General features: G+C 38.9%; 1 protein-coding gene across 5 annotated transcripts in view; it reads right to left on the bottom strand.

The window, feature by feature from the left end:
- The window catches only part of seh1l (SEH1-like (S. cerevisiae)), a 38,500-nt gene that overhangs the window by 1,638 nt on the left and 18,659 nt on the right, over positions 1 to 18,203 (bottom strand). For all 5 annotated transcript variants that reach the window (XR_007936623.1, XR_007936620.1, XR_007936621.1 and 2 more), the window contains exons 6-8: positions 16,206 to 16,346; positions 12,788 to 12,945; positions 10,775 to 10,928 (exon numbers count right to left, since the gene is read on the bottom strand). Coding sequence is in view for 1 of the 5 variants with exons in the window: in XM_028817591.2 (XP_028673424.1) it covers positions 10,775 to 10,928; positions 12,788 to 12,945; positions 16,206 to 16,346 (453 nt within the window). In the remaining 4 variants the exon portion in view is untranslated. The remainder of the gene's footprint in view (positions 1 to 10,774; positions 10,929 to 12,787; positions 12,946 to 16,205; positions 16,347 to 18,203) is intronic.

Below are 18,203 nucleotides of genomic sequence, written 5' to 3'. Positions count from 1 at the left end.
GACATAATACAAGTGTAAAAGCAAAAAATGATTACTGTTAGAAAAAAAAAAATAAAAACAAAAAACTATATCATGTGCATAATGTATAAAATCAACTACTATACGAGAGCTACTGCCACCACTCTTGGGTAGGGATGCATATGTGTATACACACACACACACACATTTTGAACATAGACAGTGAACAGGTAATAAAGGAAACTGCATTAACTGCTATAGTTTAGCACTCAGTGTACACACACACACACACAATTGGATGCTTTTAAAATGTATATTTCTTTACAGAATAAGCTTTTCATCACAAGGAAAATCCATCATTGTACTTAACTCTAATCATCAGAAACACATTTATGACATGTTAATAAACAGTACTTTCCCACATCACTTCCAGATAAAAGAAATAAACACTAACTTATTAAAAAAGTTATAAAAGCAGTAAATTGTAGCTAAGTAACACCACAAACTGGAAAAAATGGACCTGCAAAACAACTGAAAATTAATGTGTTAGCTAAACCTACAGCAGCATCCCCAACATTAGATTAAAACCTAATAACAAAGGGTTAATGATTCCAAAATGTATGTTTTGTGCCTGTAATAATCCATATGATAGTAATGCAGGTGTGTCACATTTTAAAGTTTGCAAACACATCAGCTAATAATGGACCTGCAACATCTAGTTCAGAAGCTGTCTCCTTGCAGCCTGAGCTAATTGGAGAAACTCTATTAGTCAGGTGCACAAAGACGGTCTCTGAACGCTGTGAGCGGAGCACTTCCTGGTGATATCAGCTGATCTCTCTCTCGGCCCCCACCTCGTCTGCAGTGTCATCACGACACTCCATTTGTCCACAGTGCAAACCCCATTCTTGACGCCAAGTGAATTGCTGTGGAATCATGCCACAAAGCATCTCAGTTCAAAGATTCCCACCATGGCAACCTAACGGTGGTCAGCCATGAGCCTACAACATCTGTCTCCCAAGCAGTCTCCTTGCAACATGAGCTAATAGGAGAAACTCCATTAGTCAGCCATGCAGAGACCAACTCTGAACACTGTGAACGAGCGCTTCCTAGACACGTCAACTAATCTCTCTCTGTATCAGCCTCCACCTTTCTGCACAGTGTGCCACAGCATTCCACCCGTCCACAGAGCAGACCCCCATTCTTGATGCCAAGTGAATTGCTGTGGACTCGCACCACAAGGCATCTCAGTTCAAAGTTTCACAACTTGGCAAACCTGAGGGTGGTCAGTCGTGAACCCACAACATCTGGCTCAAAAGAGGTCTCCTTGCAGGGTCAGGTACTAGGATAAACTCCATTAACCTATGAACACTGCAAAAACGAGCACTTCCTGGTGACGTCAGTTGATTTCTCTGTGGGTCGGCTTCCACCTCTTCTGCACAGTGTTGCCACTACAGGAAGACAAAAGTTTCCATATTGGGTAGCACTACTCAGCAATCATGGTGCTGGAGAGTGATGACTTAATGTACATTAATTAGCACATGCAGGTAGGAATTTCACCACACTGTGTACACGCAACAAATAATGATAATATAAACCTATCAACCTACAGAAATAAAGTATTGGTAGGTGCCCTATAATCGACAATGACTGCATTTTAATACCTGGTGGTGACTCGTGCCATTCATGTGTGTCTAAGGGTTACCTTCCCAGCTCGTCAAAGGTAGGCACTACAACACTGGAACACAAGGTCAGCTCTGTTGCCAACAGTATTGTCTCCATTTCCATCCACAGCCCCAAGACTCCCAAAGAAGGAGGGCAACTGATGCTGCCCCTTTCAGTCAAAGGACTACAAGACAGAGACACTTCCAGAAGGTGGCATCTCTTTTGGAAAAGATCAAACTGCCGCTTAGTAGTCCGAACTAAACTTTGACCACTCTTCAGAGATACCTTATAATTTGTTTGGAGGCCCCATGAGTCCGATCACTTTTTTGGTTCTATTTTGCACCATCCTGCATATTAAGAGGGGCGACTCTTCTGGGACCCCAATTTTAGTTTTGGACTTGTGCATTCCCTCACTTAACTACACTTTATATTACCTTAGGTGTGTATGTATGAATATGTATATCTAGACCAGGGGTGGGCAGATTCAGTCCTGGAGGGCCGCAGTGGTTGCAGGTTTTTTCTCCAACCCAGTTGCTTAATTAAAAACCAATCCTTGTCAATTATTTACTTTCATGGCTTGCTAGCGCTTTAACTCTGCTATGTAAGGCCATTCTCATATCCTAGATTTGTTTTCCTTTCTGAGGATATCATCCAAATGATTTGAAGTCTAAAACAGACGAGTTATTCTCAGTGCTTCACTTTTTTCTCTTCACTTTCCTTCCAAGTATTTAATTAAACCCAGTAGTGCATGATGAATACACACAGGTGTAAATAGTAACAAGCTAAATGGAGAACTGCTGGTTTCTTTTGTCATTTGCATGTTATTGCTAATAAGGAACAATTAAAAACCAAGACTACAGCTGTTTAAGACTAAAATAAGCAATAAGGGTTCAAAATCTTAACGAGCGAGACAACTAAAGTGAAGCAGAAGTGTTACTTGAGCAATGAGTACTTCTTATTAAGCAACTGGGTTGGAACAAAAACCTGCACCCACTGTGGCCCTCCAGGACTGAATCTGCCCACCCCTGATCTAGACCATGGGTCCTCAATAACAGTCCTGGAGGGCCGCAGTGGCTGCAGGTTTTTGTTCTAACCTTGTTGCTTAATTAGACAGCAATTCTTGCCAATAATTTAATTTCATGGCTTGTTAGTGCTTTAACACTGCTATGTCAGGTAATTCTCATATCCTAGATTTTCTTCCCTTTTCTAAGGATATCATTCAAATGATTTGAAGGCTCAAATGAATGAGTTATTCTCAGTACTTCAGTTTCCTTCCAAGTATTTAATTAAACCCAATAATGCATGATAAATACACACAGGTGTAAATAGTAACAAGTTAAATGGAGAAATGCTGGTCTCTTTTGTCATATGCATGTTATTGCTAATTAGGAGCAATTAAAAACAAAGAATACAGCTGTTTAAGACTAAAATAAGCAATAAGGGTTCAAAATCTTAATGAGCAAGACCACTAAAGTGAAGCAGAACTGTTACTTGAACAATAAGTGCTTCTTATTAAGCAATTGGGTTGGAGCAAAAACCTGCAGCCACTGCGGCCCTCCAGGACTGTGATTGAGGACCCCTGATCTAGACAATGCAGATTTGAACACACAATGGGAGGTCTGAAACTTGAAAATACACCTTATGAGAAAGACTTGTGTACTTATCAATATCTTTATCCAGACAGTGTACAGAAATGATCAAGGCAGCTAACAGAATGTTAGGCTTTATACAACAATATGTGGAGTACAAGTCAAAAAAAGTTACGCTTTAGCTTCAAAATGTGCTGGTGATGCCGCACCTGGTGTACTGCATAGTTTTACTTCCCGGGCTACAAAAGCGGCACCAGAAAAAGTCCAGGGTAGAGCAACTATGCCGATTCCAGGTTTGCAGGGGCGGAGTTAAGAGGAAAGACAGAAGGAGTTTAAGCAAACACAGATTAAGAGGTGACATGACTGAAGTTTTCAAAATTACAAATGGAGCTAGAACAGTGGATCGAGGCCGTTACTTTGAAATGAGTTCAACAAGAATACGGGGATACAGCTGGCCACTTGTTCAGGGTAAATGTCACACAAACATACCTAGGAAGATTTCTGAGCTGTTTCGTATGCTGTCTAAAGACAGGGATGAGCATACTATGACCACCAAGTCTTTTCCATAAGCCACAATTCTTAGCTCCAGATGTCCACTCTTTCATTTTTGATTTTGTTTTGGCATTATTATTAAATTTAATAAAATTCAATCAAAAAAACAGTAATAGAGCAGAAATGTGGAACACTTGCACCTTATAGATGTTGTCTTTCTGGATTTTGGCTTAGACTCAGTGACACATGAAATCTGATCAGGAATGCCCAAATTTTACATACAATTGTATGCAAAACAGGCTTTTTAAATTCTTTACAACTTTTTGATCAAAGATTCAACATTTGATCACCGCATACCTTCAAATCCTGTCATACCCAAATGTTGCAAAAATACTTTAGAGCAGGACTAGTCAGTTACATCCTGGAAGGCTGCACTGGCTGCATGTTTTCACTTTAATCAATTTCTTAAATTAGAATCTGTTTATTTACTGCTTTTTTTGGGCTTAGTTTTAGTTAACTCGCTTGTTACAATTCAAAGCCCTTAATGGTTTAGTTTTAAACAGCTGCATTTAGGTTTTAGCTGTTGCCTGTTCTCCTAACCAGCCATCAGTTAATAAGAAGGTGCCAATAACAGAGGAATCATCAGATGTCCAGCTAACATGTGTCCATTTAAACCTGTGTACGACTATGCATTGTGGCATATCTGTGTTAATACAATGTTTTGAAAAAATTAGAGAGAGGGTAAGGACCAAGCGGTGCAAAAATCTAAAGCAGTGCAACTAAAATGAACTACAAATCCCAGCAGCCTGGGTAGTGCTTTGTCATTGGGCAGCATCGGGTGTTCCCACAGGGGTTGCTGGTATTATTGAGAGTTTATTGTTACCCATTTGGTTCTTAATGTGTTGTCAGGTTTCGTTCTGTGTTAGTTAAATAATAATTGCCACTGGGGCAATTTGATGGAAATTTGCGTACGAGTTAATTGTTGGTTGATTGTGTTTGCCCTCTTTATTCATTTAATACTAGAGGGCTCTGCCCACTGCTCACTTTGCTCGACAAGCCCCCGTGCAGGTGCTACGCGATAGCCATTTCACGGCTCTGCTGCTCACGTATGGGGAAGCGGATGTACAATTTAAACAGATTGTTATTTTCATGGGAAATATTACATATGTATAATAGACCTAACTATTTTACATTACAGTGAGTAATTAACCATAGTAAAAAATAGTAAAACGTAATAAATTGAAAGAAAATTGTTTCATGTTTCGTTACAGGTATTTGTTGCGTTATACGTTTTCGTTCTGTTTGGCTTTGAAATTAACACAAAAATACTTTTTGTGAGTGAATATAGTTTCTATTTCTCTAATAAATAAACCGACTTTTTCGAATATTTGTCCGTGTGATTTGTTAATTGTCACAGCAAAAGCTATTCTAACAGGAAACTGTAAATGTTTTAATATGAATGGCATATAAAGATCTCCTTCAGTGTCTAATGTTTTCCGCAGAAGATGTACTACGTTACCTTTCTTGTCGCCTTTTAAAATTTGACGTCAGAATTGTTCGACCTATTTTCAATACAACTAATCTTGTCTTCTTGCATAGCCCATCACTCAGACATAAATTACGCAATAACATTACGATATATCCTTCTTTCAACAGTAATTCGTGCGGTGGAAGACTGGATGGTGTTAATGGTTGTGGATATTCTACGGGATATTGTCAGCTGATGTCTTCATCTTCCGCACAATCACCACCAACTGTTTCAGCATAGTCTACCGATGTGCATTAAACCAATCTGCCATGTAACCGATCAACAATTTTCACGTAAATTTGTTTGACTTCATCTCTTCTTGGAACTACGATTGCCCGTGTACTCATTTCTTCTGTTGATAACCCTTCGGGAAGAAATTCTTTATTAAGATTTGTACATAATAAGTCTTCTTTTATTGGGAATTTAAAGTGAGGAAAACATAAAAATTTATGAGCGGAGAGTGCAGGAACTGTGTCTGATAAAAGCATTCACACCAATGAGATTGTAATAGGACCGTGTGCGTGGGCTGTTAACCGTAAATGGTTGAGTGGAGGGCGGGACTTAAAAAAATCTGTTGGAAACAGTCTCGTCTCAAGATTTTTTTTTTTTTTTATAATAGATATTTTTTATTACCAATTCATTTGTTACCTTTATGTGTTTCTGCTTGTAAGCGTGCGAGCCAGGTCAAGGCTGGGTGCTCTCCTGGCATCCCTAAATAAAATAAACACATCACCACTTAAAGAGAGTGAGAATCGGAGCTTTTCATAACTGCTACAAATCTGTTCAGGACCACAACACACTTGGATAATGTTCTTAGAAAACAAAGTATCTATAATGTGAAAAAAATTCGTCTTGGGAGAAATGAAGCACTAACAAGCCAAAATAATTGAATTCCAAGTTTCGTTATCTGCTAGGTCTGATTTCAAATTATGGAACTGGTTGGAACAAAAACCTGCAGCCACTGTGGCCTTTCAGGACCATAACCGAGGATTCCCGATTTTGAGTTTTCACTGTTACCTACGGATGATACCCTTTTCCTTAAATATTACAATCATTCATTTATCACTGCCCACCCCCTCCCCAACCTTGAATCAGATCAAATGCATGTAAATCAAAAAGATGCATTTTAAGACTGATTAGGCAGGTAATTTGCATAGAATATACCTATACATGTTAGTAGTGCACTGATTAGAGTGAAATGTGATCTATCAACATTTACTCAACACCACTTTTTGGTTAAATAAACCTGAACTAACAAAAATGAAAAAAACATTAAATTGACAAAAGCCATCTTAAGCCACAATTCAATTCAGGGCTCTGGAAGATTCTTTCCCTAACTTTTCAAGCTTATGTGGGAAAAGATTAGTAGTTTTATATATAAATGCATCCAATGCAAAAACCTCTAACTACAAACAGTGGATTAGCCACAGAGGTGGCTTCTAATGAGTCAGATTTAAATTGGTTAGAACTGTATCAGTGAGGTGAAATCAGCTACCTACTCGACTATTTTTATAAACAATCACAGATTATCTGTTGTTTTGCAAAGTCAGCCATTAGAAAAATGTTTTGAAGCTGGGTGAACTCCAAAACAAGAGAGCTGTTCTCCGTCTAAGCCGTGGTCATATGAGAATAAATGACAAAGATCCTGAATGCTTGTTACATAATGTCACAAATAAATTGGATCATAATCAAACCAAAAAAACTTTCCAGAGCTAGGAATTCCTACCCTGATCCTAAAAGACTGACTGATAACTCCTTATATACATGCATTCGGAGCACGGTAAATTCTAAACTGTACCTCTGTACTGTAGATCAGTACTCCGTATATATCCTGTAAACCTCACGAGTTATGATGTTCCCTTTAAACTAATCCATCCATCCATCCATTTTCCAACCCGCTGAATCCGAACACAGGGTCACGGGGGTCTGCTGGAGCCAATCCCAGCCAACACAGGGCACAAGGCAGGAACCAATCCCGGGCAGGGCGCCAACCCACCGCAGGACACGCACAAACACACCCACACACCAAGCACACACTAGGGTCAATTTAGAATCGCCAATCCACCTAACCTGCATGTCTTTGGACTGTGGGAGGAAACCGGAGCGCCCGGAGGAAACCCACGCAGACACGGGGAGAACATGCAAACTCCACGCAGGGAGGACCTGGGAAGCGAACCCGGGTCCCCAGGTCTCCCAACTGCGAGGCAGCAGCGCTACCCACTGCGCCACCGTGCCGCCCTTTAAACTAAATGTAATACAAAACATTAACACACAGAAACATTTACAACTCCAATTCCAATGAAGTTGGGACGTTGTGTAAAACGTAAATAAAAACAGAATGCAATGATTTGCAAATCCTTTTCAACCTATATTCAATTGAACACACTACGAAGACAAGAGATCGAATGTTCAGACCAATAAACTTTATTGTTGTTTTGCAAATCTTCACTCATTTTGAATTTGATGCCTGCAACACATTCCAAAAAAGCTGGGACAGGGGCAGCAAAAGACTGGGAAAGTTGAGGAATTTTCAAAAAAAACACCTGTTTTGAACATTCCACAGGTGAACAGGTTAATTGGAAACAGGTGTTTGTCATGATTGGGTATAAAAGGAGCATCCCCAAAAGGCTCAGTCGTTCACAAGCAAGGATGGGGCAAGGTTCACCACTTTGTGAACAACTGCGTGGGCAAATAGTCCAGCAGTTTAAGAGCAACGTTTCTCAACGTACAATTGCAAGGAATCTAGGGATTCCATCATCTACTGTCCATAATATCATCAAAAGATTCAGAGAATCTGGAGAAATCTCTGCACGTAAGCGGCAAGGCCGAATAGCAACACTGGATGCCTGTGACCTTCGATCCCTCAGGTGGCACTGCATTAAAAACCGACATCATTCTGTAAAGGATATTACCACGTGGGCTCAGGAATACTTCAGAAAACCATTGTCAGCTAACACAGTTCATCGCTACATCTACAAGTGCAAGTTAAAACTCTACCATGCAAAGCGAAAGCCATATATCAACAACACCCAGAAATGCCGCCGGCTTCTCTGAGCCCGAGCTCATCCGAGATGGACTGACGCAAAGTGGAAAAGTGTGCTGTGTGTGGTCTGACGAGTCCACATTTCAAATTGTTTTTGGAAATCATGGCCGTCGTGTCCTCCGGGCCAAAGAGGAAAAGGACCATCCAGATTGTTATCTGCGCAAAGTTCAAAAGCCAGCATCTGTGATGGTTATGGGGGTGTGTTAGTGCTCATGGCATGGGTAACTTGCACATCTGTGAAGGCACCATTAATGCTGAAACGTACATACAGGTTTTGGAGCAACATATGCTGCCATCCAAGCGACGTCTTTTTCAGGGATGTCCCTGCTTATTTCAGCAGGACAATGCGAAGCCACATTCTGCATGTGTTACAACAGCGTGGCAGACCTGTCTCCCATTGAAAATGTGTGCCGCATTATGAAGTGCAAAATATGACAACGGAGACCTCGGAATGTTGAGCAACTGAAGTTGTACATCAAGCAAGAATGGGAAAGAATTCCATCTACACAGCTTCAACAATTAGTGTCCTCAGTTCCCAAACGCTTATTGAGTGTTGTTAAAAGGAAAGGTGATAACACAGTGGTAAACAGGCCCCTGTCCCAGCTTTTTTGGAACGTGTTGCAGGCATCAAATTCAACATGAGTGAAGATTTGCAAAACAACAATAAAGTTTATCAGTTTGAACATTCTATATCTTGTCTTTGTAGTGTATTCAATTGAATATAGGTTGAAAAGGATTTGCAAATCATTGTATTCTGTTTTTATTTATGTTTTACACAACGTCCCAACTTCATTGGAATTGGGGTTGTAGAAGACGTATACACCAGGACATCTGATTTACTGCTGGTATATTAGCAATACAAACGCATATTACCATGCAAAATGTTTATATATTGAAAATGTTTTTATCAAAGTTCTTTGAGGTTTCATTGACCGAGTTATTCCCTAGTTTATGAAAAACAAAAATAAGTAGCTAAAAAGCCAGCAGAACTTTGCCAATGCTTTCAAATTGGATTATATCAGAATACGTGCGAGTTTAACTGAGATTTTGTTTGCAGCTGATCAACACAAAAACCTCAAGGGTGATAAAGTGAACATCAATTTCTACAGAACCTGCTCAATTACATTATAAATATGTAAAAAAAAAGCAAAAACTGATTCCTTAAGCAGTTCTTGCAGTTAAGTTACCATTTGGCAGTGACATCATTAGCAGAAATTTCAGTCAGGTACATATTAGTGTGAATCCCAAAAGTACACTTGTCGCCTGTTCATGGAATATTTCTTGTAGTCACCTTGACTTACAGCCTCCTTGATTTCTAATATGGTGGAACACTTTTTCCTTCAGTTTTAGTTTTAAGTCACAGGGAGCAAGATCTGATGAAAATGGGGATTGACAACTCAGTGTGTGCAGGAGTGTTGTTATGGTGCAAAATCCAGTTTTGGATGGGCCATTTTTGCAGATGTTTTTCATGAAGCTTTCCTGTAGATACCTCAGCAGTTCAATGTAATGTTACTGAGTAATAGTCTGCCCGTGGGAAACCAAACTCTTTATCAACAAGCCTGCCAATGTGGAAAAATGCAATCATTGTTTATTTGAAAATATACTATGGTGACTTAGAGTGAAAAAAAAGACCAAGTATTGTGTATAATTGTAGAATGCAAGTTAGAAATACAACTTCAAACAACTCAGCATGATGCCACTTGGCAGACTGATTACCTTGACTGTAGGCATGAAATTCCTGGCAGCAAATTCAATAACTACACCTTATTGCTATGCTATTGACAGATTCAAGAAATTTTGGGTCCCCCGTTATATTCTAGCTTTGGGAAAATATGGCCAGTCTACTATATAAAACTCTTCAACTCCTTTTGTGAACATATTTTTGACTGGACAACTGACACCAGAAAGTTGAGACTTCAGCTCTCAAGGATAGTCCAGTGAAACTTACACCTATTTTTTTTTTTTATCATTGTCTTGTTTGAAGAATAATCTTTTCCTAAAGTGGAGTACAGAATATTCATTACTGGATGAGGTAGTTTTGCTTGAAGCTCCTTTAACCAAATATTGGACTGTTCAGTAATTTATTTCTCATAATCAAAGGAAAATTCCACATTTGTGTACATGTTCGAACCAGTCAAGTGATTATTAGTGATTAGAGTACAAAGGAAGAATGTCTATAGATTCACTCATCCTCCACTATTGTGCTTGTCATTAACTCTAAAGGATTTTTCTTTCATTCTGACAATAAAAGATTTTGTGTTGATCAACTGCAGGAAAAAAAAAAAAAAAAAACAAATTCTGTATACACATTAAGACAGCATACACCACTACAATAAAATGGCAAGTACCGTACTGAGGTGAATGTCTGTGTATTGTCTCCCAGATGTGAAAATGAGCAAACTTTACCAGTTTCTATGACATGTTCATTAGTGAAACACACACACACACACACACACACACACACACACACACACAAACAAATGAAACATGACTTAAACTTACCTGCTGGCTGAAGTACCATTTAGTGAGCCCTGAATAGTCTGATTTGCTGACCCCAAAGGTGATGTTAACATTCCATGCTGATTGGAAGTGCCATTCACAGGAGTTCCATCACCTTTCAAAATCCCAGTACATTTCCAGTTACCCATGTAATTAGCTGTAAATTGAACAAATCCAAATAGATTATTAAAAAAAAAAAACTTCACAGCCAAATTTCATATCATGAATTTTAAGAATTTTAGAAAATAGTCACAAGAAGGTATGGTTTTAGGACATCAATAAATATTCTTACCTTCACAGTACACATCTTCCAATTTGTTTTGCTTTTATTGTGGAAATTAAAAACTGAGAATTTTTTCCCCCCCCCCAATTGCAGCATTTCTTGCTTGTAAACAAGTGCAGCTGAAATTGAAATGGTTTTCCCCCAAGTTGCTATGGCAATTTCATAATTTGTACAAAAACATAACTACACTTAACCCTCACAATGTCTTCAAGTGCTGACTCAATGCTGTGCCTTCTGGGTCTTTTTTGGCCCGACCTTGACACCCTTTTTTAGGTGCCCTGAATGTCAGATTTTTCACCCTGAATTTATTTTAGCCATCTTAAACTGTAGTAGTGATGATCCCAAGTATATGACAGATTCAGGATGTTTTAATGGTATGTAAACAAACAGTACTCTAAATGGAAAGTAAAATCCACAGACAGACAGAGAGAACTTTATTTGTCCCAAGAAGAAATGTAGCTTTTACAGAAGCACAAGAAATATACAAATACCAGTAACAGCGCACTACTGTAATAACGTGCAGTGAATACACTTGACTTGAATTTTCCTAGTTTTCATGCTCTCTCTCTGTACGTTTAGCATTCGTTTGCACAGAGGTTGGTGCACTTGCCAATTCCTGAGCGGGCCCGCTTTTTCTCTTCTTTCGCCGGCATCTTTTCGCATTAATTAAAACTGATTAAGTCAGTGTTTGTGTTGCAATTACTTAGTATGTGCCTGGTTAAGTGAAAAATTAAGAAAAACAATCTGCCTCAAGAATGATTTAAGATATGAAGAGTAGGGGAAGGTGGGAGGGATAAGTACGGCACCCGTCTGCATGTGCCACATGGCCGCCCTACTGCTGAGAGTTGATTCTACAATAAAATAAAATAAAAAGAGGAATAACCTTGGAGGTCAATCATCACCCTGAAAGCGAATAGTAGAGGTCATGTAGTGTATTTGTACCAAATTTCAGATCAATAGTTCAAAACGGTTGGCGAGCTACAGGTGATTTAAAATCCTGGACAGACGAACAGTCACGGTAGCGTATTATATAAGAAGATGGTGGGTCAAAATTAACCCAAAGGACACGGCAGTGCTGAAAATGTGTAGCAGCTGTACAAAAATTTTTTGCAAAGTTAGGGCACTTTGTAAAATAAAGTCGATACATCTCTGACCTGAAAAGATAGCACGTACATTAGGTGGTTGTTATAGTTTGTGAACAAGCATATTACCCTAAATGCAGTTGGAAATCCATTACAGTCAATGGTGACCCAAGGGACACTGCTGTGCACATATAGCCGCTGTACAAAACGGTGACATCTGAAAACATGTTTTCTGTTTTGTAAAGTAAGGGCTCTTTACTAAAAGCCAATTCTGAGCTGAAAAGATGACATTTACAATGTTTTTATGAGCTGTGAACAAATATACTACACTAAATACAGTGGAAAAGTCAAACTTTCACCCTAAACAGATAAGGTTTAGGGTGTTTTTACGGATAACAAAAATAAAAATGGGTTAAATTTGACCCAAAGACATCGTAAGGAGTAAGAAAGAGCGCTTCTAAATCAAGAAATAGTATCATCCCAGCATACTGCATAATAAATATTATTTGAGCAAATATGTTATCATGTTAGTCATAAGTCGAGATAAAACCCAATAATCAGAGCGCCAATTGTACTAAGTCATTGCTCACGGGTTTCTTTTACAGAGATTATCCACATCTTAAAAATCTTTGAACATAACTGATTAATTACCTTTCCATAGACGTACACACCCATCGTCCCCTGATGAAGCCAACAGAGTACTGGTTATATTCCAGCTCACCCTCCAGACTTGAGAATTATGATGCTCAAACTGAGCCACTGTTTGGATGTCAAATTTTGTTGGACCTGAAGTACTGTTTGGTTCTCTCCTATAAAAATGAATGAGTATTAGATTATAATGAAAGAAAATAAATATTCCCTCTTACTTATCCTTTTAATGATGATTCTGTTTTGTGCCATTTCTTTTATACTCAGAGACAGAAAATTCTTCAACTATGTAGGACTTTAAATCTGGTTACAATTTCTACTATACACTGTAGTGGCTGTGTAATATTTTCCACAATGGCAGACTAGCTGGTCATGATTGTGATTTCATGGAGTCCCAAAGGCTGCATAACCCAGTTTAGACAGACAAAGAATGGCATTTCATTTGATCGTAGGCTTGTGGTGCCTTCAGAACCCACAAGCCAAAAACTTTGTCTGGCATTGGCCATCTGAATAATCAAAGTAATAACTACTCATGGTCATGCATGGGCAGCCTTAACTGTTATTGTACCTATTCAAACAGCTGACCCTTGCTATCCCTTACACAGGATACAACACCTTTCACATAAGATTTACAAACAAAAGGAGACTATAAAATCCATCAAGGATGTTTAGTTAAGGCCATGTCATATCCGATGACTTTTCCAGCAATTGATGATCTGTTTTTTGTCATTGGGGTAGATTCTGCCTGCATAAAAGCTGACAACTAATGAATACTCATCCTGAAGTACAATGCAGTTATGAGTAATAAGGAACACAGGTATTTTGGACCTTGAAAACATAACAGAGGCTCATCTGTCTGTTGTTTGGTGTTTTATATACCACAACAGAATGGAAAGAAGAAACGGGACGAGATTGCAGCTGAACTCACCTTTCCCGTTAACCTTTTGTACAGTACCAGCGTTGTCAGACAACAAGCTATTGGCTGTCTGAAAACGGAGTGAGCACAACTATTCTGTAAAGTCGCCACCATGCTGTCACTAAAGATGGCATGCCCAGTGATTTTCAGTCATGCAAATTGACACATTCCCTCAACAAGCTCAGTAATCGCAGTCAGCAAGTCTAACATAACCTCCAAATAGAAGCTGCAACATCAGCTTTAGCTTTCCTAATATAAAAGTGTCAGATACTTTCAAAAGCTGTTGAGACTCCTCATTCATCTCTTCAGTTTAATGATCTACTAATCTCAACCAATTTCTTTTAAAACGTGAGGAGCATCGGATTTGAGGTCTTCCTGCGTTGTCAGGCCAAGACCATCGATCCATTAATCTAACCCACTTATCCAGTTCAGGCTTGAGGGTATCTGGTGCCTTTCCCAAAAACAATAACAACATAATCATTCACAGTGGGGCAGTTTACAGCCACTAATTCAACTAAACCACACAGCTTTGGGATGTGGTTAAAAAAAAAAATCAAAATAAAAAAAACAAAAACAAAAAACGGAAGTACCTAGAGGAACACCTAAACGAACATAATGAGAACATGCAAACTCCTGGCCAGAAATTCAAACCAGAATGGAGTTACAGAGTGCTGTGGAAAAGAATTTGCTTATCCAATTTTTATTTCATAATTATTCCATATTGTTCACCATGAATTGGTTACATACAATGGAACCTCGGGTCACAAACGTCTTGGACCATGTACAAATCGGGTGACGACCAAAAAATTTGCCAAAACTTTTACTCGGGTGACGAACAAGCCAGTTTCCCTTCCGGTTCGTACGCGCCGATGATTTCCGTACGTGTTCAGTCTCTCCCTGTGCATTCGCTGTGAACTCTTTGTGCTCTATTTCGTTTCCCTTTCGGTTCGTACGCGCCGGTGATTTACGCACATGTTCAGTCTCTCCCTGTACAGTACATTGTTCTCGGTCAGATGTGCATCGCGCAGAGGGACTTTGTGGTATAGCGGGTCCACAGCTCACGTCAAGAGGCCAGTTTTAAATAAATAATCACCGTGCTTGCAGCTTAGTGAGGGGGCGTAGTGGTTGATTGCTACAGCAAAGAATGCACCAGGCTTGTTTTTAAAGAGACTGCTTCAAGCATTGTTTTAACCTCGTATTTAATGAAGACTTTTTTCTATTGGAGCGAGCGAGCCAGCGAGCGCGTGCTCGCAGGCAGGCAGCTGGACAGTGAGCCCAAGCAGGGGTGTTTTGGCCGACACTCGGTGGGGCAGAAGGAAGCGGTCGCTCCAGCTGAGCGATCAAGGAGCTGGAGTGACCAGAAGGAGGACAGCTGGCTATGTAAGGCCGAGAAGGCAGTTAAAGAATGCACCAGGCTTGTTTTTAAAGAGACTGCTTCCAGCATTGTTTTAACCTCGCTGTCTTCAATGAAGACTTTTTTCTATTGGATTTTAACCTCCACTTCACTTCTGTTTTTATGGGATCATTTATTTATTGAAGGATTCTGAAAGCACTGCACTTTATTTAATTTGGACTTTGTTTTTGATTGTTGTTCTGTTGATTTTAATAAAAGCACTTGGCACTTTTTGCACCATCCGATTGCTCCATTGTAGTGCCTCACTATCGTGCTCATTGGTAACATTACCGACGGTGACGGGTTTAAGGGCTCCCGGAAGCGATGGGAGCATGCAGCGAACCCGCATCATCACAGACTTTACCTCAAAACTGTAACCTCCTCTCCACCCAGCTTCCTCCTCACTTCCTTCATGCCAGAACTCGACTCATGCAAGGTTAATTTTCTTGGTTGTTTATGGTTAGTTTTTGTATAAATTACAGATTTTTCAAATGTTCGTGTGTTTCCCTGTGCTTAAAACTCAAAAAAAAAAAAAAAAAAAGTCTTTACAGCGAGCAGTTCGTAAGGCTATTAGCGAGAACTCTTGCAATGTTAGTTTTCTCTGTTCAAGGTTTTCTCAGTGTTATTCAATGTTTTTACATTTAGTTTACTATTACACTGTGCATTCTGTGGTATAATTATTTTTGTGCTTAAAAATCTTTATATAAAAAAAAAAAAAAAAAAAAAAAAAATTATTATATATATATATATTTATTTATTTACATACAGCTCATATAGTCCGGAACGGATTAATTGTATTTACATACAATCCTATGGGGGGAAATTACTTCAGGTCACGACCAAATCAGGTTGCGACCAGAGTTTTGGAACGAATTACGGTCGTGACCCGAGGTTCCACTGTATTGTGTTTGCTGAAGTATTACAGGACAGTTTCTGAAATTAAAAGCGAAGTGGAAGTTTTGTCAGTTTTTGAAAAGTATCAGGATAGGGACCTCCTGTTATATCTTATTTATATTTAATGTAAGCTTGAAGTGTATTATTCACCTATCAAGTGTAGCAAAGCTGCTTCTTTCAACAAGCTTGTACTTATACATGTGCTGCAACCTACTTACCGAAGGGGTACCAGATTGAAAATGCACACATCTTTTGTTGCAACAGCTAATACATGGAAAGATCTTCCAAGGTTTGGTGCAAATGCAACATCATGCACTGGATCCGTGACCATAGAGAGAGTCTCTGCCTTTGCATATTTCCTGTATAACAATGTCAAATTGAAATATTTATAAACATTACAAGCACAAAAAAAAAAAAAAAAAAGAAGATAAATGGTTACAAAAAAAGTCAATTTATACAGTAACACAATAACTGGGCATAGAATTCCAACCCATGACACCGGATCCATGAGACGGCTCTGCTCACCATTTCACAGCTGTGCCGCTCCATAAGAAACTCAATGGCATTCTTTAATTTTTAGAAGAACAAAGTGGGAGACCATTTTACTAATCCACAGGCCTTTTTTTACTGTATTTAGTTATTATGACTGGCTTTCTTCCACTGACATTCTGATCGAACTGTAAATAGTTCTAATACTAGAAGTTGCAGGGCAGCCAAAAAACACAGAAGACAGAGTAGCAGTAAGATTTAAAGAATAAATGTATTCTGTTCTTTTGTTGTGCTCTACATGGAAGACAGGTATAGACGGTGTGCACATTTATACATATAAATCAGTAGCAGAAAAGTGTACAGACATTTACATACTTATCATACCGGTTTTCCAAGATTTGTGTCTTAACAATATTGCAGACATTAGAAAGCCTGCAGTAGAGTTAAACAAAACAGCTGACACGATTCCGCAATGCTCCCAGCAAATGTCTACAACAGGACTGTTGGCAAGTGTGGCCTCACTCATTGTTTCCTTATTTGCTCTTTTATAATGAAGTCACCTCACGCATTACTTCTATTTGACTCTTTAGCATTCAAGCGATGCAAATATAAACTTGTGGCTTGGCTAATAAATATACTGAAACAATCTGATACATCCAGCGCATGACTTTCTGTACATACATCAATGCAGGATATAATGTGTGCCCCAACAGATGCAGAAATATTATCTCGGTAGTGTAAAATCTACTGAATCAATTTTTTCATAAAATCAGTAAGTTTCAAGCTGTGTTGAGAGATGTTGAAAATTGTGTTCATCCATTGAAAACTCAAAGCCAGCATTGTTTAACCTGTCACAATACTAGCACCGTATAAATACCTTGGTATTTACGAGGAGGAAAAAAAGGCAGTTATAGGAGATGACAAGTAGCAAAACACAGTGTGGCAAATAAGCATTACAAATTAAATTATTATAAAAGACTTAAAATCTTATACTTGTGTAATCAAAAGGGAAGATTATGTTTGTGTGTGCATATCAGTGGCTCCCACCCTTTATTTCTCCAACGTTGTGTACCTTGACAGTATGTGAGGGGCCCAATACACAGGCCATGACATTTACCTTCTTGTACTTTTCCTCCAGGTGCTCATTTTTTAACTCACATTAATTAATAAAAGCATATTTGTTGTTACTGTGGTGGGCTGGCACCATGCCCGGGGTTTGTTTCCTGCCTTGCGCCCTGTGTTGGCTGGGATTGGCTCCAGCAGACCCCCCCGTGACCCAGTAGTTAGGATATAGCGGGTTGGATAATGGATGGATGGATGGATGGATATTTGTTGTTAGTGCTATTACACTAGCTGTGTTTTCTAACACATGATACACCATTAGTAGACCGTTTCAAAAACAGCAGGTATGGTTTTATTAGTTAGTTTTACTAGTGCTTGAATGTCTTCATCATAACATAAAACGAGTAGGCATTGTTAGAGATAAATAACGATCAGTGATTACCAAAAAACAGAATTTGTCACTGCAGACATCATTGACAACAACAAAAGCTGCTCATATAGTTGAAGTATTACTTTTTAAAATCAAGCACAAAATGATTACAAATTTCTGAAAAGAAAAAAAAAATCAAAAGGAACTTTGAAAATAAAGAATCGGTCACAGCAATTTTTGCATAACCTAATTACAGAAGCTACTTTATTATCCTCTAGTTTCGGCAATGAAGTTT

The sequence above is a fragment of the Erpetoichthys calabaricus genome, chromosome 13, assembly GCF_900747795.2.
Source record: "Erpetoichthys calabaricus chromosome 13, fErpCal1.3, whole genome shotgun sequence".
In the NCBI taxonomy this organism is placed as follows: Eukaryota; Metazoa; Chordata; class Cladistia; order Polypteriformes; family Polypteridae; genus Erpetoichthys; species Erpetoichthys calabaricus.
This window is presented reverse-complemented; position numbering and strand designations above follow the sequence as displayed.